General features: G+C 35.1%; 1 protein-coding gene across 1 annotated transcript in view; it reads right to left on the reverse strand.

The window, feature by feature from the left end:
* Positions 1–17106, reverse strand: part of FBXO28 (F-box protein 28) — a 27658-nt gene extending 10552 nt beyond the window's left edge. The window contains exons 1-3 of the mRNA XM_032466620.1: positions 16801–17106; positions 5931–6040; positions 2094–2232 (exon numbers count right to left, since the gene is read on the reverse strand). Coding sequence (XP_032322511.1) covers positions 2094–2232; positions 5931–6040; positions 16801–17067 — 516 coding nt within the window. The 5' untranslated portion in view covers positions 17068–17106. The remainder of the gene's footprint in view (positions 1–2093; positions 2233–5930; positions 6041–16800) is intronic.
* Position 17107: the final 1 nt, after the last annotated feature.

Consider the following 17107-nt stretch of genomic DNA (forward strand, 5'->3'; position numbering starts at 1 on the left):
GTAATAAATGACATACTATCAGTATCATTTAAGCGTTCTGACTCTTGTGGATGAGTGATAATTTCTTTGTTTAATGTTCAGCAAACAAAGTTCCTATCAAAATACTGAATCTCATATGTTCTCATTTTCTATTTTTGTCTTTTTGTTCCATTTGAGATATCCTTATTTTTCCTTTCCATCCCTTTTATTTAAATTTTTTTCTTCCATATTTAAAAAACTGAAGTGCATTTAAGATTTTCTGAGTATTTCTTTATACAGCATGGTTTGACTGTATCTGTTATTCTCCATTCTCCATTTCTACCACCTTAGTTGGTACTAGAATTTAAAGTGAAAAGTCAACAAGTGGTTTCCAAAAAAGAGCAGGATTCAACTGGATTTAATCTCATTTGTCTAGACAGTAAATATCATCATTCCAACCACATGATCCTGATGAACTAGAACAAAAAGATGGGCAACTTCTGCAAAGGGCAGAAACGAAAACATCTTTGCAGGCCACACAGACTTTGCTGCAAGCTACTCAACTCTTGTTAGTAACAACTGACTAAACTGTCTCTGAGGTTATGAAACATTGAGGGGGAGGGTATAGCTCAAGTGGTAGAACACATGCTTAGCATACAGAAGGCTCTGGGTTCAATCCCCAGTACCCCCTCTAAAAATAAATAAACCTAATTACCTCCCCTAACCAGCCAAATTAAAATAATTAAATAATATAATAATAAATAAAGAAAATATAATTAAAAAAGGGGGGTGTGTGTATAGCTCAGTGGTAGAGCATGTGCTTATTTAGCATGCACAAGATCCTGGGTTCAACCCCCAGTACCTCCATTAGGAAATAAATAAATAAACCTAATTACCTCTCCCCACCACCCACCCTAAAAAAACAAAAAAACATGAAACTTGGAGATGTTTCTTAAATATTCATAATCTTAACATTATAAGATACACAATAAAAACTATGAGACTATAGGAGACAACCTATTCCAGTTCAGTGAACATCCCAGGAACACTTGAGAGTTAAGGCTAACACAACATTGTAAATCAACTATATATAATTCAATTAAAAAAAAAGAGTTAAGGGCTATGAATCAGACCTGGATAAAATCTGGCATTGAGAATCAGAATCTAAAGTTTCTAACTGGTCACCCTTTTATAGCCCCCTACAAAAGCAATAGTAGCTAATATGAGGAACGTGAGCTATATCAAAGAATACTTCAAATAAAATAAAAAACAGAACTCCCCTGACTCCCAATAAACATCATAGATTGAAAATGGAAAAAGTACACATAAAATGTTGCCCATGTTAATTATCTATGGAAATAACAAAAAGAGGACATTCAGATTTTACTAGGTATTACTTAGTTCCAACCATGTTAAGGGAGCCTTTTATCAGTATCAATGAAGTAGCAAAATTACCTTTAATTCCACCCCATCCCTTCCACATAAAAAGATACAGATACTACTTCATTCTGAATTTACACTCAATTCAAGAAGCAAGATACTAGTGAAGGTATGAGTAGCATGTTGAATGTTGGGGTCTTTATTAACTTAGTAACAATAAATACACCACAATATACTTATTTCTGTGTTAAACAGCACTATTACTTAGCTCTGAGTATACTGCTACACAAAAATTATGTATTCTTGTCAGATCTGGAAGTTTGTAAATTGTCTCCATGAAAGATTTCTCAAAACAAAACCAACCTGTCTCTCCTACTCTGCCTCCCTAAGATTATAACAATCTTGAAGGCAGGGACAATACCTATCGTTTTCATTGCTGTCACTCTGGCATCTTAACAAAGAGTAAAATCTCAACATTTTTTCTTGAGCATGAATTCTTAAAAAGCTCTTCTGAAGAATAGTAGGGCTTCTAAAGAATGTGTATTTTATAATTAGAATTTTAAATATAAAGAGCACATAAGTTCTATATATTTATTAAGTTACTACATAGAAGCTAAACAAATCCATTCATAGAAACTCACTCAAAGAGGCAGGAATAATTCTGTCATTTAAAAAAAAATCACTTTGCAACTTTATAATAATTTAAAGTTTATACAGTGCAATCCAGCTGTTCCAGGTAAGCAATTCTATTTTACCTTTCCTGGGATGAAGCAACAAAGATTGGAATCCACATACTTCATGAAAGTCATATTTAACAGTGATAGCCTTGTTTCAACAGCAGCAAGGATGTCTGCATGACGAGCTAAAGAATGGTTTCTCCTTTCTGACTCTCTTCTACAAAAAAAAAAGGGGGGGCAACCATTAAAAGAAGTATTGTAGACCAAAACGTTAAGCACTCAAAATGCCTTAATGTAAGCCTAACATTTACATGTTAATTTAGAAATCTACAATTGGGTCATAATTTAATTAATTGTAACGAAAAATGAGTCACTGTGTTCAGAAATTCTTACCAAGGACTAGCACTCATTGATAAGATATTTGGAAAAAAGGTTTTTCTTGTTTTGTTTTGTTGCTTTGTACTATATCAATCCTAATGGCTATTACAATAAGAGAAATTAGATAAAAGAATTACACATGGACATAAAGGTAAGAAACCATATATTTTTGCCTTTAAAATCAGCTCATTTGAACTTTTTAAAGTTTTACTGAGAAATAATTAACATATAATAAAATTCATTTTTAAAGTGTACACTTTAATAGTTTTTAGTATAGTCACAGCTGTGTACCCATTAGAACTATCTACTTTCAGAACATCTTCATTATCACAAGAAGAGAGCCTGTAACCATTATCAATCTCTTCCGTTACCTAGCCCCTAGTAACAACTAATTTAGTTTCTGTTTCTATGGATTTGCCTATTCCAGCCATTTCTGATAACTGGAATCATAACAGCATGTGGAGTTTTGTGTCTATCTTCTTTCACTTTGCACAGTTTCCAAGGTTCACCCATGTTGTAGCATGTATCACTAGTTCTTCACTACTTTTTACTGTTGAGTAATATTCTATTAGTAGACATATCATCATTTTGATTATCAATTCATCTAGTGATGCACTTCTGGGTTGTTTCCACATTTGACTATGATGAATAATGCTGCTATGAATATTTGTGTACAAGTTTTTGTGTAGACACAGCCTCATTTCTCCTGGATATATACCTAGGAGTGAAATTGCTGGGTCATTTGTAACCCTGTGCCTAACTTTTTGAGAAACAAACCGTCTTCTCAAGTGGCTGCACCATTTTATAATCCCCCCAGTCACAGATGAGGGATACAATTTGTCCATATCCTTCCCAACACTTGTCTTTTTAAATTTTAGCCATCCATCCTGATGGTTGTAAAGTGGTACCCCACAGTATTCTGATTCCTAATGCCCTGATGACTAATGATGCTGAGTATCTTTGATGCGCTTGTATATATTCTCTGGAGAAATTTCTATCAAATCCTTGCCCACTTTCAATTTGGAGTTATTTATCTTTTTATTGTTGACTAGTAAGAGTTCTTCATACAATCTGGATACAAATCCCTTAACAGATACATGAACTACAAATGTTTTCTCCCATTCTGTGATTAGAATTTCCATTTTCTGGATGGTGTCCTTTGAGGCTCAGAAATTTTAAACTTTGATGAAGTCTGGTTTGTCTACTTTTTTTTGTTACTTATGCTTTAGGTGTCTATCTAAAAAAGCATTGCTTAATGATATGACTGACAAAGGCTTAAATTCCAGAATATAAAAAAGCTCATATAACTCAATTACAAAAAACAATCCAATCAAAAAACGAACATGATCTAAACAGACATCTCTCCAATGAAGATATACAGATGGCCAATAGGTATGCGAAAAAATGCTCAGTATTGCTAATTATCAGAGAAATGTAGATCAAAATCACAAAGAGAGATCACCTCATACTAGTCAGAATGGCCATCATTAAAGTCCACAAATGATAAATGCTGGAGACGCTGTAGAGAAAAGGAAATCCTCCAACACTGTTGGTGGGAATGTAATCTGGTGCAGCCACTATGGAAAACAGTATGGAGATATCTTAAAAAAACAAAAAGTACGCTTACCATATGATCCAGCAATCCCACTCCTGGGTATATATCCTGAGAAAACTCTAATTTAAAAAGATACATACACCTTAGTGTTCATAGCAGCACTATTTACAATAGTCAAGACACGGAAGCAACCTAAATGTCCATCAACAGATGAATGGATAAGAAAGTTGTCACACACACACACACACACACACACACACACACACACACACACACAGGAATACCATTCAGCCATAAAAAAGAATAAAATTTTGCCAGTTGCAGCAACACGGATGGACCTAGAGATTATTACACTAAGTGATGTAAGTCAGACAGAGAAAGGCAAGTATCATGTATCACTTATATGTGGAATCTAAAATGACAAAAATGAACTTACTTAGAAAACAAAAACAGACTTACAGCTATAGAAAACAAATTTATGGTTACCAAAGGGGAAAGGAGGGAGAGGGACAAACTAGGAGTTTGGGATCAGCAGATACAAACTACTATATACAAAATAGATAAACAACAAAGTCCTACTGTATAGCACAGAAAACTATATTCAATAGCTTATAATAACCTACAATGAAATAGAATATGAGAAAGAATATATGTATTAACTGAATGACTATGCTGTACATGAGAAACTAACACAACATTGTAAATCAACTATACTGTAAGTAAAAAAAATACAAAAAAATTTGCCTAATCCAAGTTCATGAAGGTTTATGACTGTTTTCTTCTCAAGGTTTTATAGTACAGCACTGACATTTACACTTAAGTCTATGATTCATTTTAAGTTAATTTTTGTATATGGTTTGAGAAGGGTGTCAAACTTCATTCTTTTATCCCAGCATCATTTGTTGAAAACACTTCTTTCCCCACCGAACTGTCTTGGCATTCTTGTGGAAAATCAACTGACTAAAAATGTATGGGTTTATTTTCTGGCCTCTTAATTCTATTCCACTGAGCTATATGTCTATCCTCATACCAGTATCACACTATTTTGATAACTGTAGCTTTGTAGTAAGTTTTGAAATTGGGAAGTGGTAGTCTTCCAATTTTGTTCTTCTTTTTCAAGATTGTTTTGATTATTCTGAGTCTTTTGCATTTCCATAGGAATTACAGGATCAGTCTGTCAATTTCTGCAAAAAAAGACAGCCAAGATTTTGATAGGGGTTGCATTGAATGTATATATCAGTCTGGGGAGTACTGCCATCTTAATATGAAATCTTCCAATCCATAAACATAGAATGCCTTTCCATTTATTTAAGTCTTCTTTAATATCTTTTAACAATGTCTTGTGGTTCTTAATGTACAAATTTCAGACTTCATTATATTTATTACTAAGTATTTTATTATTTTCAATGTTACTGTGAATGGAATTTAAAAAAACTGTGGTTTGTTTATTTATTTAATTTTAGAGGAAGTACTGGGAATTGAACCCAGGACCTCATGCATGCTAAGAATGTGCTCTACCACTTGAGCTATACCCTCCCCCTAGAGTTGTTTTAACTTCATTTTGAGATCATTTATCAATAGTGCAAAGAATTATACAATTGATTTTTGTATACTGATTTTGTAACTGGTATCCCTGCTAAACTTGTTTAATTAGCACTAATAATTACTGTATCTTTTATATAATATCACAGATGTACAGGATCCTGTCATCTATGAATAGAGCTTTACTTCTTCCTTTTCAATCTAGATGCCTTTTATTTCATTTTCTTGCCTAAATGCTCTGACCTTAAACTAAAATGCTGAACAGATATGGTGAGAGTGAACAAACCATAGTAAAATCATTTATTGTGATCTGTGTACCCTTTGCTACAAAAACTTGGAAACCATTTAACATGTAAACCTTACTGAGATTAAAAAAAAAAATTCAAGAAACAAACAAAATAACCAATGATAAATTATGGCCATTGTTCACCATAACATACCTTGGGAGCTGTGCTTTCACTTGTTTCTGACATAGATTATGATACCTTTCCACTTTCAGAAATCCCTGATTCAACATTCTCTGGCAAACCAAGTCCATTCTTTTACAAACCTATGGGAAGAGAGGAGGAGAAAGAACAATTTAAAAAAGAAAAAACCAAACTGATAATACAGAATTAACTTAGACTCATAACTGATGGCTGAAAGTTCTCTGTGCTAGTATTGTTCCCCAGTTTGCTATATGAATCAATTTATGTGGGTAAATCCCTCATTATAACTTGCAATATTGCATTTAAAAATTAGTATTATGTGTAGGCAAGGAATACTTTATTCCTTTACTTTAGGTATTTGTTGAATGTTCTGAATGTATCCCCATTATCATGGTCAGAGACCACAGTTCTGAAGATCAGCAAAACAACATCAGATTTTTTATGGTCTGGAACAAGAAAACTCTCCTTTATCCAAATATACATATTAAAATTTGGGTCTAACCCCTCACGAAGTTTATATGATCTATAACAGAATTAGAGTTTTTCATTATTTCTTCTAGTGATTTGGATTAACTATGACAGTTTACAATGGCCGAGGCCTGTATTAGATAGTTTCATATCCTCCAAAATATCTTAACAGGTATAATGAAATCTTAACTATTTTGAATCCTTAAAAAATATGGTATCTTTGTACAATAAAAGCACAGCATCAGAAGTCAGAACACCTAAATTTGAGTCCAACTTTTATACATCCTTGAGCAAGTCAGCTACCATTTGAAACCCTGAATCAGACGTCTGTAAAGTATGGATAGTACCTAGTATATAGGGATATCATTAGGATTAAATGAAATAATGCTTGCTGTATCACTTGGTAAAAAATATAAAGTGCTACATAAAAATTGTGTTAAATAAAGTTTGTCTTAGTACTAATTTGAAAACTTTGCTTCATATACTTAGTTCTTATATTTCTGAGATATTCTAGTATCTGTCGTATTTTAATGAAACCAACTACACAAAATGTTTGTTCTTTGTTCCCTGAGAATTTTGCAGTGACTGAAAGTTTATTCTCACTGTGTAGGTGTGGATGTTGAAAGTGCGACACTGAGAGATTATTGAGATAAACCTACATCAAGGCTAAGTCAATTAGTCAGGGGCTATTGTATGCACCTTTCTACTTCTCACAGTCCCCAAACACAAATGCTTGACAAATACTTGTTGAAATGAAATACTGATGAAACTCTTGCTGCAAGTTTGCTTTCGCCCGAGATTACAGGGACAAACATTCTGGTAAACTGGGTTGAAGCTAATAAAGGTTTTGATACACTAATATTAAACACCAGATATCTCCTAAATCACAGTATGTCAAATGAAAGGTACGAAGGTAAACGGTTCTTTCCAATTTCAAAGTAAATTAAAATATAATAAAGTTTAAATACTAAGAGTAATTTTAATGAATTATATTTAAAAATACAGTGGAATCCATTTCTAACTAAATAAGTTATCAACATTTGTTCAGAATCTACTGAAAAAATAACAATATATATTAATGTAAATGTTTCTAAAAATATTTAATGAGTTACATTTTTACAAATCTCTGATGTATGGTTTAATAGAACACAAGTGAATTTCATTATCTGCTTCTTCTACATTCAATTTACTGAGGTATGCTTACCTTAGAACCTAATTCTAGAAAACACAATACACAAGTGCAGATTTCATTAGCTCTAAGAATGATGACATCATCACGTCACAGAGCTAATTCCACTGTACACTTGTGAAAGACTGAGAGTAAAAAATGCAAATACCTTAATTAGTACAATGAAAATACTTTAGATCTTACACACTCCCTGAATGGGTCTTGGGAACCCCTCTGGGATCCCTGGACCACACTTTGAGAACCAGTGCCCTAATCCTGAATAATCACATTGCCATAAACACTGCTACTGAACTTCATGTGAGGAGAAAAAGAAACTTTTATTATGTTATTGGAGGAAGGAAAAGAGAGTGTGTCTGTGTGTGTATATTATGAAGGGGAATAAAGCAGACTGAATCCTCATCTTTCATAGTAGAAAGTCAACAGATATCATCAAGTAGAAGAAAAACAACACAAAGACTTGAAAGTGGTGCCTCTGGGGAATAAAAATTGAGGGTTTTATTGTTACTGTTGTTGCTAAAACTACTTGCTGTGAGGCATCCTCTAACACAACTTCGTAGAAGAATACTACTTGTCTTTGTGGACTCTACAACCTCTTTGATAATTTCTGAGTTGAATAATGGAACTAAATGCACTGTGGTGATCATTTCATAGGTTTTTTTTGCAAATCAAATCCCTATTCTGCACACCTTAAACTTATACAGTGCTGTATATCAATTAAATTTAAATAAAACTGGAAAAATATTCATTTACAAATTAAAAAATTAAAGTCAATTACTAGAATAATAATTCCCAAGGTATTGTCTATACATTATTTTATTATAGTAGAATTTTGCTGCACTGAATCTAGCTAAATACTAGAATTTAGGTATCTTGTAATAATCTAGAAATGCAACTGAATATAAGTACTGACTAGTATGAGTATACAATTGACCGGGAGATGAGACTATGAATAAATAACCAGATAAGGTCAACCAAGGAAGACCTCACATGATACAAGTTTTGAACTAGGCTTTAAAGGAAGCAAGGGGGGGGAGGGTATAGCTCAATGGTAGCTTAATCCCCAGTACTTCCATTAAATAAATAAATAAGCCTAATGACCCCTCCCCTCCCCCAAAATTAAAGGAAATGAGGACAAGGACTGCTCAGTTAGAGCTGACCGGACAAAGGCACAAAGTCTGTAATGGATAAACCATTAGCAAGCAAACTACTTCTAAAGATAGATCAGATGTACAGGCTAAGCTGAGAGGAATAAAATCTCCCATGTTTTGAGTGGAAAAATCAGACAGTAATGAGAAAAAAGTTTCCATTTTTGGAAAGATCTGGTATTGGGACAGTTGACTGGTCATTTTCTGTAAGCAACTATAATGTCAGGACTACAGATATGGTTCTGGAAATTTCAGATGAAGATAGCTGAAATCACTGCAGAAGAACCCCCAAATGAAGAAGTAAAAGCCAAGAAATAAAGGCTTATAGATGGAGCCTCAACTGACCCTTAAAAGCTGGTAAAAAGATCAGAAAATATATACCTGAAACTAATACAATACTGTAAATCAACTATACTTCAATTTTTAAAAAATCAGAAAATACAAACTAGAATAGCACCACAAAAGCCAAAGAGATTTTAAGCATTAGTCCATATTGTAAGAAAAGAACAGAATTTAATGTGGTATTCTTCCCTTTGTAAATGTTCCCTAAGCATGGACTGACGAATAGCATAAAAACAAAGACACAACAGATTATACATCTTTTGTCTAGGGCTCTGAAAGAAGCAAAGTGACCTCTGAAAAACAGAAATACACTAATCTTCCCCAAGGTGAGCAGTTTAACGATAACTGCTGACAATGTATGTTAACTTGCAAAACAAAGTTATCTCATTTAAAGTGAAGCTCTAAATCTGGGGCTATTTTAACTATTTCCTGGGGCTAAAGGGAAGAAATTTCATTTCCCCAGTGATTAAAATAAAAATCCTAGCAATCTGCCAATTTATCCAAGACAGTAAAATAAAATCCTGGAATCTAATATGCAAAGATGATGACCATGTCAAAAACAATTGTGTATTGAGAGATTAGGAAAAATATACACTATAAAAACAAAAGGAAACTAATGGAATAAATCGGTTTACAACGAAGACATTAATCTTGGTGCCTCTGCTATTTGCTGTTCTAGTATGAAGAACAGATGTGGTTTTTTTCTTTGTCAATTACTTCAAGACTTAAAAATGCCATGTGTATTCTTTTTATTATTTTCTAACTTAAGTGGTCAGTAATAAAAATTCTTCTTCACTTGTATTTATTTAGAAATCTTTTTCGATCTGTTGTGCCACTATGGCCCTTCTTAACCATGCAAGACACATACACCATAAATTTGTGAAACCCCAAATTTTCCTGTTAAACCTAATCTTTAATATCAATTCTTAGTTGATCATAAGATGCACATTTTTCATCTTTTAAATTTTGACAGTGGAACAGTCTTATAATATATGATATATTATAATATAATTGGCAGCATTTCTTTCTCAGATATTTGTCCTAGATGTCTTGAAGTGTAGTATGCTGGACTTCTTTAATTTTGTTTAAGATGCTGTAGAAACTTCAAGATATGTTATCAATTTAATAAAAGCTCTTCTGGAAAAGAAAGTACTGCCACAATAATATAGATACAATTTGATCAAGATGTATTCTCATTTCAAAAATGTTAAAATATGAACTATATCTGAGAATCAAGGAAATATTGTAATAGAACCAAAATTTTTATGTACTTATTTCATGCTCTATAGTTCTCAAATGAATTGAACGGCTAATGGTTTTCTCCAATTTAATCAGGACGCTATTATCAAAGGTTACACTGCTTATCAGACCCTAGAATTCAAAGGAACTTAGACACTAGAACCTATCCTTTCTTCTTCAGTGAGAAAACTGAGGCCTTAAGAACTTATATGATTTGACCAAGGTCATCCACCCATTCAGTGGCAAAAGTGAAATTAAGAATCCAGGTCTTCCAAACTGTCTTTTAAATTTAGTGATCTGACACTATACAGACTGAAACGATTATCCTAATTATCCTCAACTGATCAGGGTCACAAATAATTCTCTACTGCTATGATGCTAGTCTAGAAAGTAGGACTTCTTGAGGCAATATAGGATTTTAAGGACATTAGTGGGGGTTCTTACAATATTGCTAAAGTTTAGAGATGGAGCTAAACCAAGATCTTCCTATAATCCTTTCAATCAGACAAATCTGCATCGAAGAACATTTGACAAACCATCTGGACTGAATTCTTCAAAAAGTCATGAAAGAATGAAAAAAGTGAAAAAGTGGGAGGAATGTTCTAGATTAAAAAGACTAATGCTTTATTAGATTTAAGAATCTTAACTGCCTCTTCAACCCTTCCAAGCCATAAGAAACATTTTTGGGGACAACTGAAAAATCTGAATATAAAATGTAATATTAAATCCCTCGGAAGTGATGATATTGTGACTATATAAATGTATTTAGGGGTAAAATGTCATTATATTTGTACCTTACTTTCAAATGGTGAATGAGCATACAAGCCAAAGAGATAAAGCAAATGTGGCAAAAAGTTAATGACAGGTGATAAAATCATTTTAAAAAGTGAACAAAGAATGAGTCAGTCCTATTTGTCTTTTTAGTGAATTCCTCTTAATTCCCTTTACCTATTAAAATTACGGATACCACTTGACAACTCTTTCATAAGAATACTTTACCCTTTTATAAAAAAAAATTCTATCTACCTGGCATGGATTGTTTAAGATATAATACTATATATGGAGAGACAGAGAGTTAATTCTCAATTGTCTGTTGGTAAAATTACAACAAATTTAAAATTCTCTGGGTATCTCTCCTAAATATTCACTTGGAAAGAAAACATAAATTTATTTTAATATTAGCCTGAACAAAACAATTAGGAAGAGAAGTCTGTTTGCAGGATTTCTATATTATACCCTAAAGCCAAACAGAAAAGCCTTTCTGATTAATTTTTGTCTATACCATTAAAATAGATCCACCTTATTAATTTTGATTCTCATAAGAGTACTTTTTTTTAGTCAATCAGCTTCTTAAAATGGTCTTATAGAGTGTTGAAGACATTCTGGATGAACTAAAAGCTTCAAATTACAAAATTTTTCCAATCTCTTCTGTTGGAGGTAAATGTTAAGCAACTGATTTTTCAGCACTATTACAATTTATAGAGAAAACACTTTTACTTCACAATGACATATTTTCTGTTGTTTACTCAAAGCAATAAATGTTTTAAGAACCATTTCATTTATTCAACAAATATTGAGCACTTATCATAGACAATCTAAGGCCATAAGGATTCATCATGGAAGGACATGTCCCTGTTTGTGTGGAGCTTAAATTTAGTGGGAAACAGGCACTTCCAAAGATAATTCCAATATAATATGTGAGAAATACTACCTGTTCAGATTACAATCACAGGCTTTACTGAGCTATCAACACTTGAAGTAGTAGATATTTTGTACCTTGAAGGTACAGATATTTTCTAGGTGAGAAAAACAAAGGAGAGGTTGTAGGCAGAAGAAAAAGCATGTGCTTGGAGAGGTCTAAGATGTTTGGGAAACTAAACAACCTGACGTTTGTTTCAACCAATCCTAAGTGTGAAATGCTAGAAGTAGGTAGTTGGGAGAATCCTGGAACAAGAGTTATCTTTTGCTCCTAGTCTCAAAAATCATGAAATTGGATTAGTCCAATTACTTTGAATAGTCCATCCTTTTAGGATAGAAGGTACCTTCCTCAATACTGTAACAATCTATACTATTCAGTTTACCAAGGTATACGAGTATATCTGGCCTTTTTTATGAAATAATGAAGATGTTGAGAAATGGATTTTGTTTTGTTTTGTTTTGTTTTTTGCACTTGAGTAAGGAAAAACACTCGAGCAGGGAGCTGTCAGCCAAGATGACCAGGAGGGACAGCTCCCTGTTTTGTTTTTTTTTTTCAAACATCATTACTTGTTCCACCCACCAAAAGCTGTCAAACCTAGAGATTCTCAAAAAAAATTTCTTAAATTTGACAGGCCTATTAAATAAAAATGGTGGAAAGTACGAGGGAGTCTGACCACTCATCTAGGACAGTTAAAACTTCACACATCCAAATTCAACCTCATCTTAACCCCTGAAAAAGTCACCATTCTCCAATTACTTCATTACCTTATATGTCATTTTTTTTTTCTGCTGGGAATGTTCTTTTACTAACTGGATGAAAATTAGTTATCCTGAGGAAGCCTCTCTTGATTAACCTCAACATTCCTGTATTTACTACTATGCATTTGTTATCCTGGTGCTTTGTAAACTTGCTCAAGGAAGGTACGTACATTCTGCCTCAATGATGATACTGTGGGCAGAGTTACAGACTAAATACCTTTATTTTGCGAATCTGCAGGAAGAGTGAATTGTCCCCCAAATGTTATAATTTCTTACCTATACTTAAGCACTTGTTAATAAAATCAATAACCTGAAGATGACATGATAGGGAAAAAACCCAGCAATGCAGAGTGTATTTTCTATAATACAGCAATACAGAGCAGTGGTTCTCAAAATGTGGTCTAGGGACCCTAGGATTCCCAAGATCTTTCCAAGGGTTTGCAAAGCCAAACTATTTTCATAAAACTAAAATGTTATTTGCCATTTTCATACTCATTCTCTCACAAGATGCAGCAAAGTTTTCCAGAGGCAACATGACATGTAACGGCAGTCAATGAAATATGTACTGTGTATTCTTGTATTCTCTAGAATTTTCAAAGGTAAGCTGTTAGGATCCTCAATAACTTTCAAGAGTGTAAAGGTGTCCCAAGACAAAAAAATTTGAGAGCTACTGGTATAGAGCAAGAGATAGGAGGAAGACAGCTTACCTACTTAAAAAAAAAAGGTAATGGCTTCCCATTTTCTTTCATATTTTCTACCATAATCATAATCAACCCTCTGTATTAACTGAAGTTTTCAAACACATTTGAAGAAAAGATTTGAAAGGAACTATATATGGGTAACAGATTTAACTAGCTAGAGTGCTCTAGAGAAGTATCTTGGGACAAAAACACATATTTTTATGTACTTTGTTACCAACTGAAAAGTATCATTCCAAATAATAAGCATGACTTCTGAATTTAACTTTTAGTCAAATTTATGTTCTGAACCCCTAATAGGATTCCATTAAATTTATAGGAGCTCCACTAGAACCACAGAGGAAAAAATTTGACAGGATCTCTAAAACATCTTTTAAGAAGCCTTCCATACTCATTTTTTCAGTGGGTGAGAACACTGTGCTCATGAATCAAAGTTACACATTCAAAGTTAGTTTTGATCTGCTCTCTGAGTAGGGGTAGGACCTCGCTTCTTAACCTTTGCCACTTGTTTCAAAACTTCTTATACCTGTCAAGGGGCCTAGGTGATAGTCTAATGCCGCATCAGCACAAATTTGTGTAATTTACCAGAAAACAACTCAAAGTACATGTTTGTCATTTCAGAAGTTATGTTCAAACCAGTAATTTAAAATACACTGGAGGAGTCAAGTATTTAAAGAACTATTTCTGTGTAACTAGAATTTCCAGGCTATGCATATATTTTTGGAGCAATAGTCAGTGGCAGAAAAAACAAAACAAAATCCAATTTAATAAGGCATTTGAACAGTCCCTTGAAAATAACTAGACTGGAGAGGCAAATTTCAATTATTCATGGCAATCGGAAGCAAAGACTATCATCAACTGAACTGTACAAATATTTGAAAAATGTTATTTTAGCAATTTCAACTTAGGGCAAATCTTTTAAATAAAATACAGAGTAGTAAATCCATGGATTGTACACCTGTCCTCTAATTTACCTGCTAACAATAGTTACGATTTGAGGCCCTAATAAGGCAAGCAAACTGGGAAGGAAGGGAAAAAAAACCCTGAAAAATACATAAACTAGCTCAGCAACCACCAAACAGCTGACATTTAGCTTTATGAAACCAATTCTGTTCTTAAGTTACATCATTCTCTCTCAAGTATATCCAACTTTAACTCCACTTAAAAAAATACTTAACAATAAAAGAAACTATGTAATTTATATGCCAGACAGCAGCATACATACTGCTATCAAATTTTTTTTTTGGGGGGGGCAAACAGTTCATTAGGTATAAATGACCACTTAAATTAGAAAAGGCATGTAAAACATCTACCTACCAGGCAGTGTCTCTAGACTGCCAAGTTCATTAAAAGATCATAATTAAATTAATGCTGACATCTAGTGGCAAGAAAGAATCTTTCATGTTACTTGAATTGTACCTTACGACACCAAACCAATGAACCTAAAACCAGATACTTTCAAATCCCACAAAAGATTATCCATTTAACCTAAGAATTATCCATTAACTTTAAGTAAAGAAAGGAATAAAAAAGCACTTCACCATTACTAAAGAAGAGGGAAAAAAAACCCCATCTTTGAGATGTAAAACTAGCTGTAGAACCTTTGGTGGGGGGGATGAGACTGGAGGGGTGGTAAGGGACTCCTTATGAAAAAAAAATCTTTGAAACTACAGATTTGTATTTTTTAAAATCCTAGAATAGATAACCGCTTAAAGGATTGCAGCTAAATATTTCACTTGAAAGAGATGTCATTTACTAATAAATTGTGAGATGTGTTTTAACTTTGTCCCCTAAGATTCCCCCCTTAAAAATGTTTTAAATTTTTTAAAAAGTAAAATGACTAACAAATGAACAAAACCCCCACAGTTTTCCTCAACACTTACAAAACAGAACTGTGAACATTCCAAGCTGTACAAAGCCATTGTCTGGCTGAAAGGCTCAATTCAATCAAATGTTATGTCCAATTTCCAGACCCAAGGAATGTATACCACGAATTTTGATCAAATATCATCCTATATAAAAATTGAAGGGCTATTTAAGATTCTACAAGAAATTCTAGGATGACATGTTTTAGAAATTAAGGGACAATCATTTTGAAATATCACTTTTCAAATGAAGAATTTTCCATCCTACAGACTGGCATGGTTGATCTGCTGTGTTGACAAGAAAAAAAGCTGTCGACCAGTTTGAATGAATATTTATAAGCTTTCTTTAAAAAATAAGTATACTTTCATTTCAAAAATACAATTATAATCAATTTTAAACTGACGGTGTAAACCTAAAATATGGCATATTGATTATTAAGAAAATGCTATACACAGCACATTCAGAAATACGTCTTTGTCCTGTTAGAAACAACCCCGACCACAGATTCAGCTTCTACACAGAATCGGTTTGCAATCATTTCAAAATGTCCACCTCCTTCAATTTTCTTACCACTTAAAGATAAATGCACTGGAAGGAAGCGAAATATTTGGCTTAACTAAGACATTTATCAAACCTTCAGTCAAACCTCTGAAGTGAAGCAAAATCCCAATGACAAATTCATTTTTATAAATCATGGACTGACCTACTGTGATTTTAAGGTATAAAACCTCTCCTAAAGCTGGCGGGTGGGCGTACATCTCTAGTTAGGAAATGAACTGCAAGAGAGAAAAAAAACCTTGTCAAGGGGCAAGCTGCTTCACTATGGGTGGGAAGTGTCAGGGGTGAGGCAAAGCCGGAATAGTCTCTTCTCAGGGTTCTACTTTATCGGTCAACTGGGGCGCTGGAGTTGAGGCTATGAAACGCGTTCGAATTCCTCAAAACCTTTACCGGCTTTGGGGAAGGACTGACCGACCCGACTGTACCTTCTGCAACAAGAAAACTTGGGTGGTTGGGGGAACAATACGTTATTCTCGCAGACAAACCAAACCTGGCTGGGATCACTTCGCCTACTTCGGAGTTCTCGCCCTTAACTCCGGCCGGGGGCTGGAAGGTGATATACAAAAGGCAGGTGGCGAGACCCCTCCGGCGTCCACGCTCAAGGCTCCCAGCTCCCGCCACCTCCCGCCACCTCCCGCCACCTCCCCACCCGCGGCCCTGCTTCCGGGTGGGGGGCGCGGAGCCCCCCTGGGCGAAGTTCCCACAGGCAGTCGCTCCCAGCCCCGAAGCAAGAGCGGAATTCGGACAAGCCCCGTTGACCAGCCCGGAGTGAGACTCTAGGGCGGGAGGGGCGCGCTCGGTGCTCTGGTGCCGGCTGCGGCTCGCTGGGGGTTCCCTCCCCGGGGAACGGTCTCCCCTCTCCGCCCTCCCCAGACCTCGGCCCGGCAGAGAGGGCGGCGGGGGTCCCGCGAGGGCCTCACCAGGCGGAGCTGGCTAATTTCGTCGTAGGACATAAAGCTGAGGATGTTCTCGATGGCTACGATGGGCAGCGCCACCAGCGTGTTGTTTTGAGGCAGCTGGTCAGGAGCCAGCGCCGGGACTGGGGGCGCCTGGGACCCCGGCAGCGGGGGCTGGGGCGGGGGCGGTGGGGGCAGTCGCTGGGTAGAGCCGATGGCCGAAGAGGAGCCGCTGTCGCCGTGGCCGCCGCCTCCTTCCTCAGCCATCCGCTCCTCCGACGCCGCCGCCATCTTGGGGGTTTGATTCCTTCCCCCCCACTGCAAGGGGAAC

This window comes from Camelus ferus, chromosome 23 (assembly GCF_009834535.1).
Source record: "Camelus ferus isolate YT-003-E chromosome 23, BCGSAC_Cfer_1.0, whole genome shotgun sequence".
NCBI classification, from domain to species: Eukaryota; Metazoa; Chordata; class Mammalia; order Artiodactyla; family Camelidae; genus Camelus; species Camelus ferus.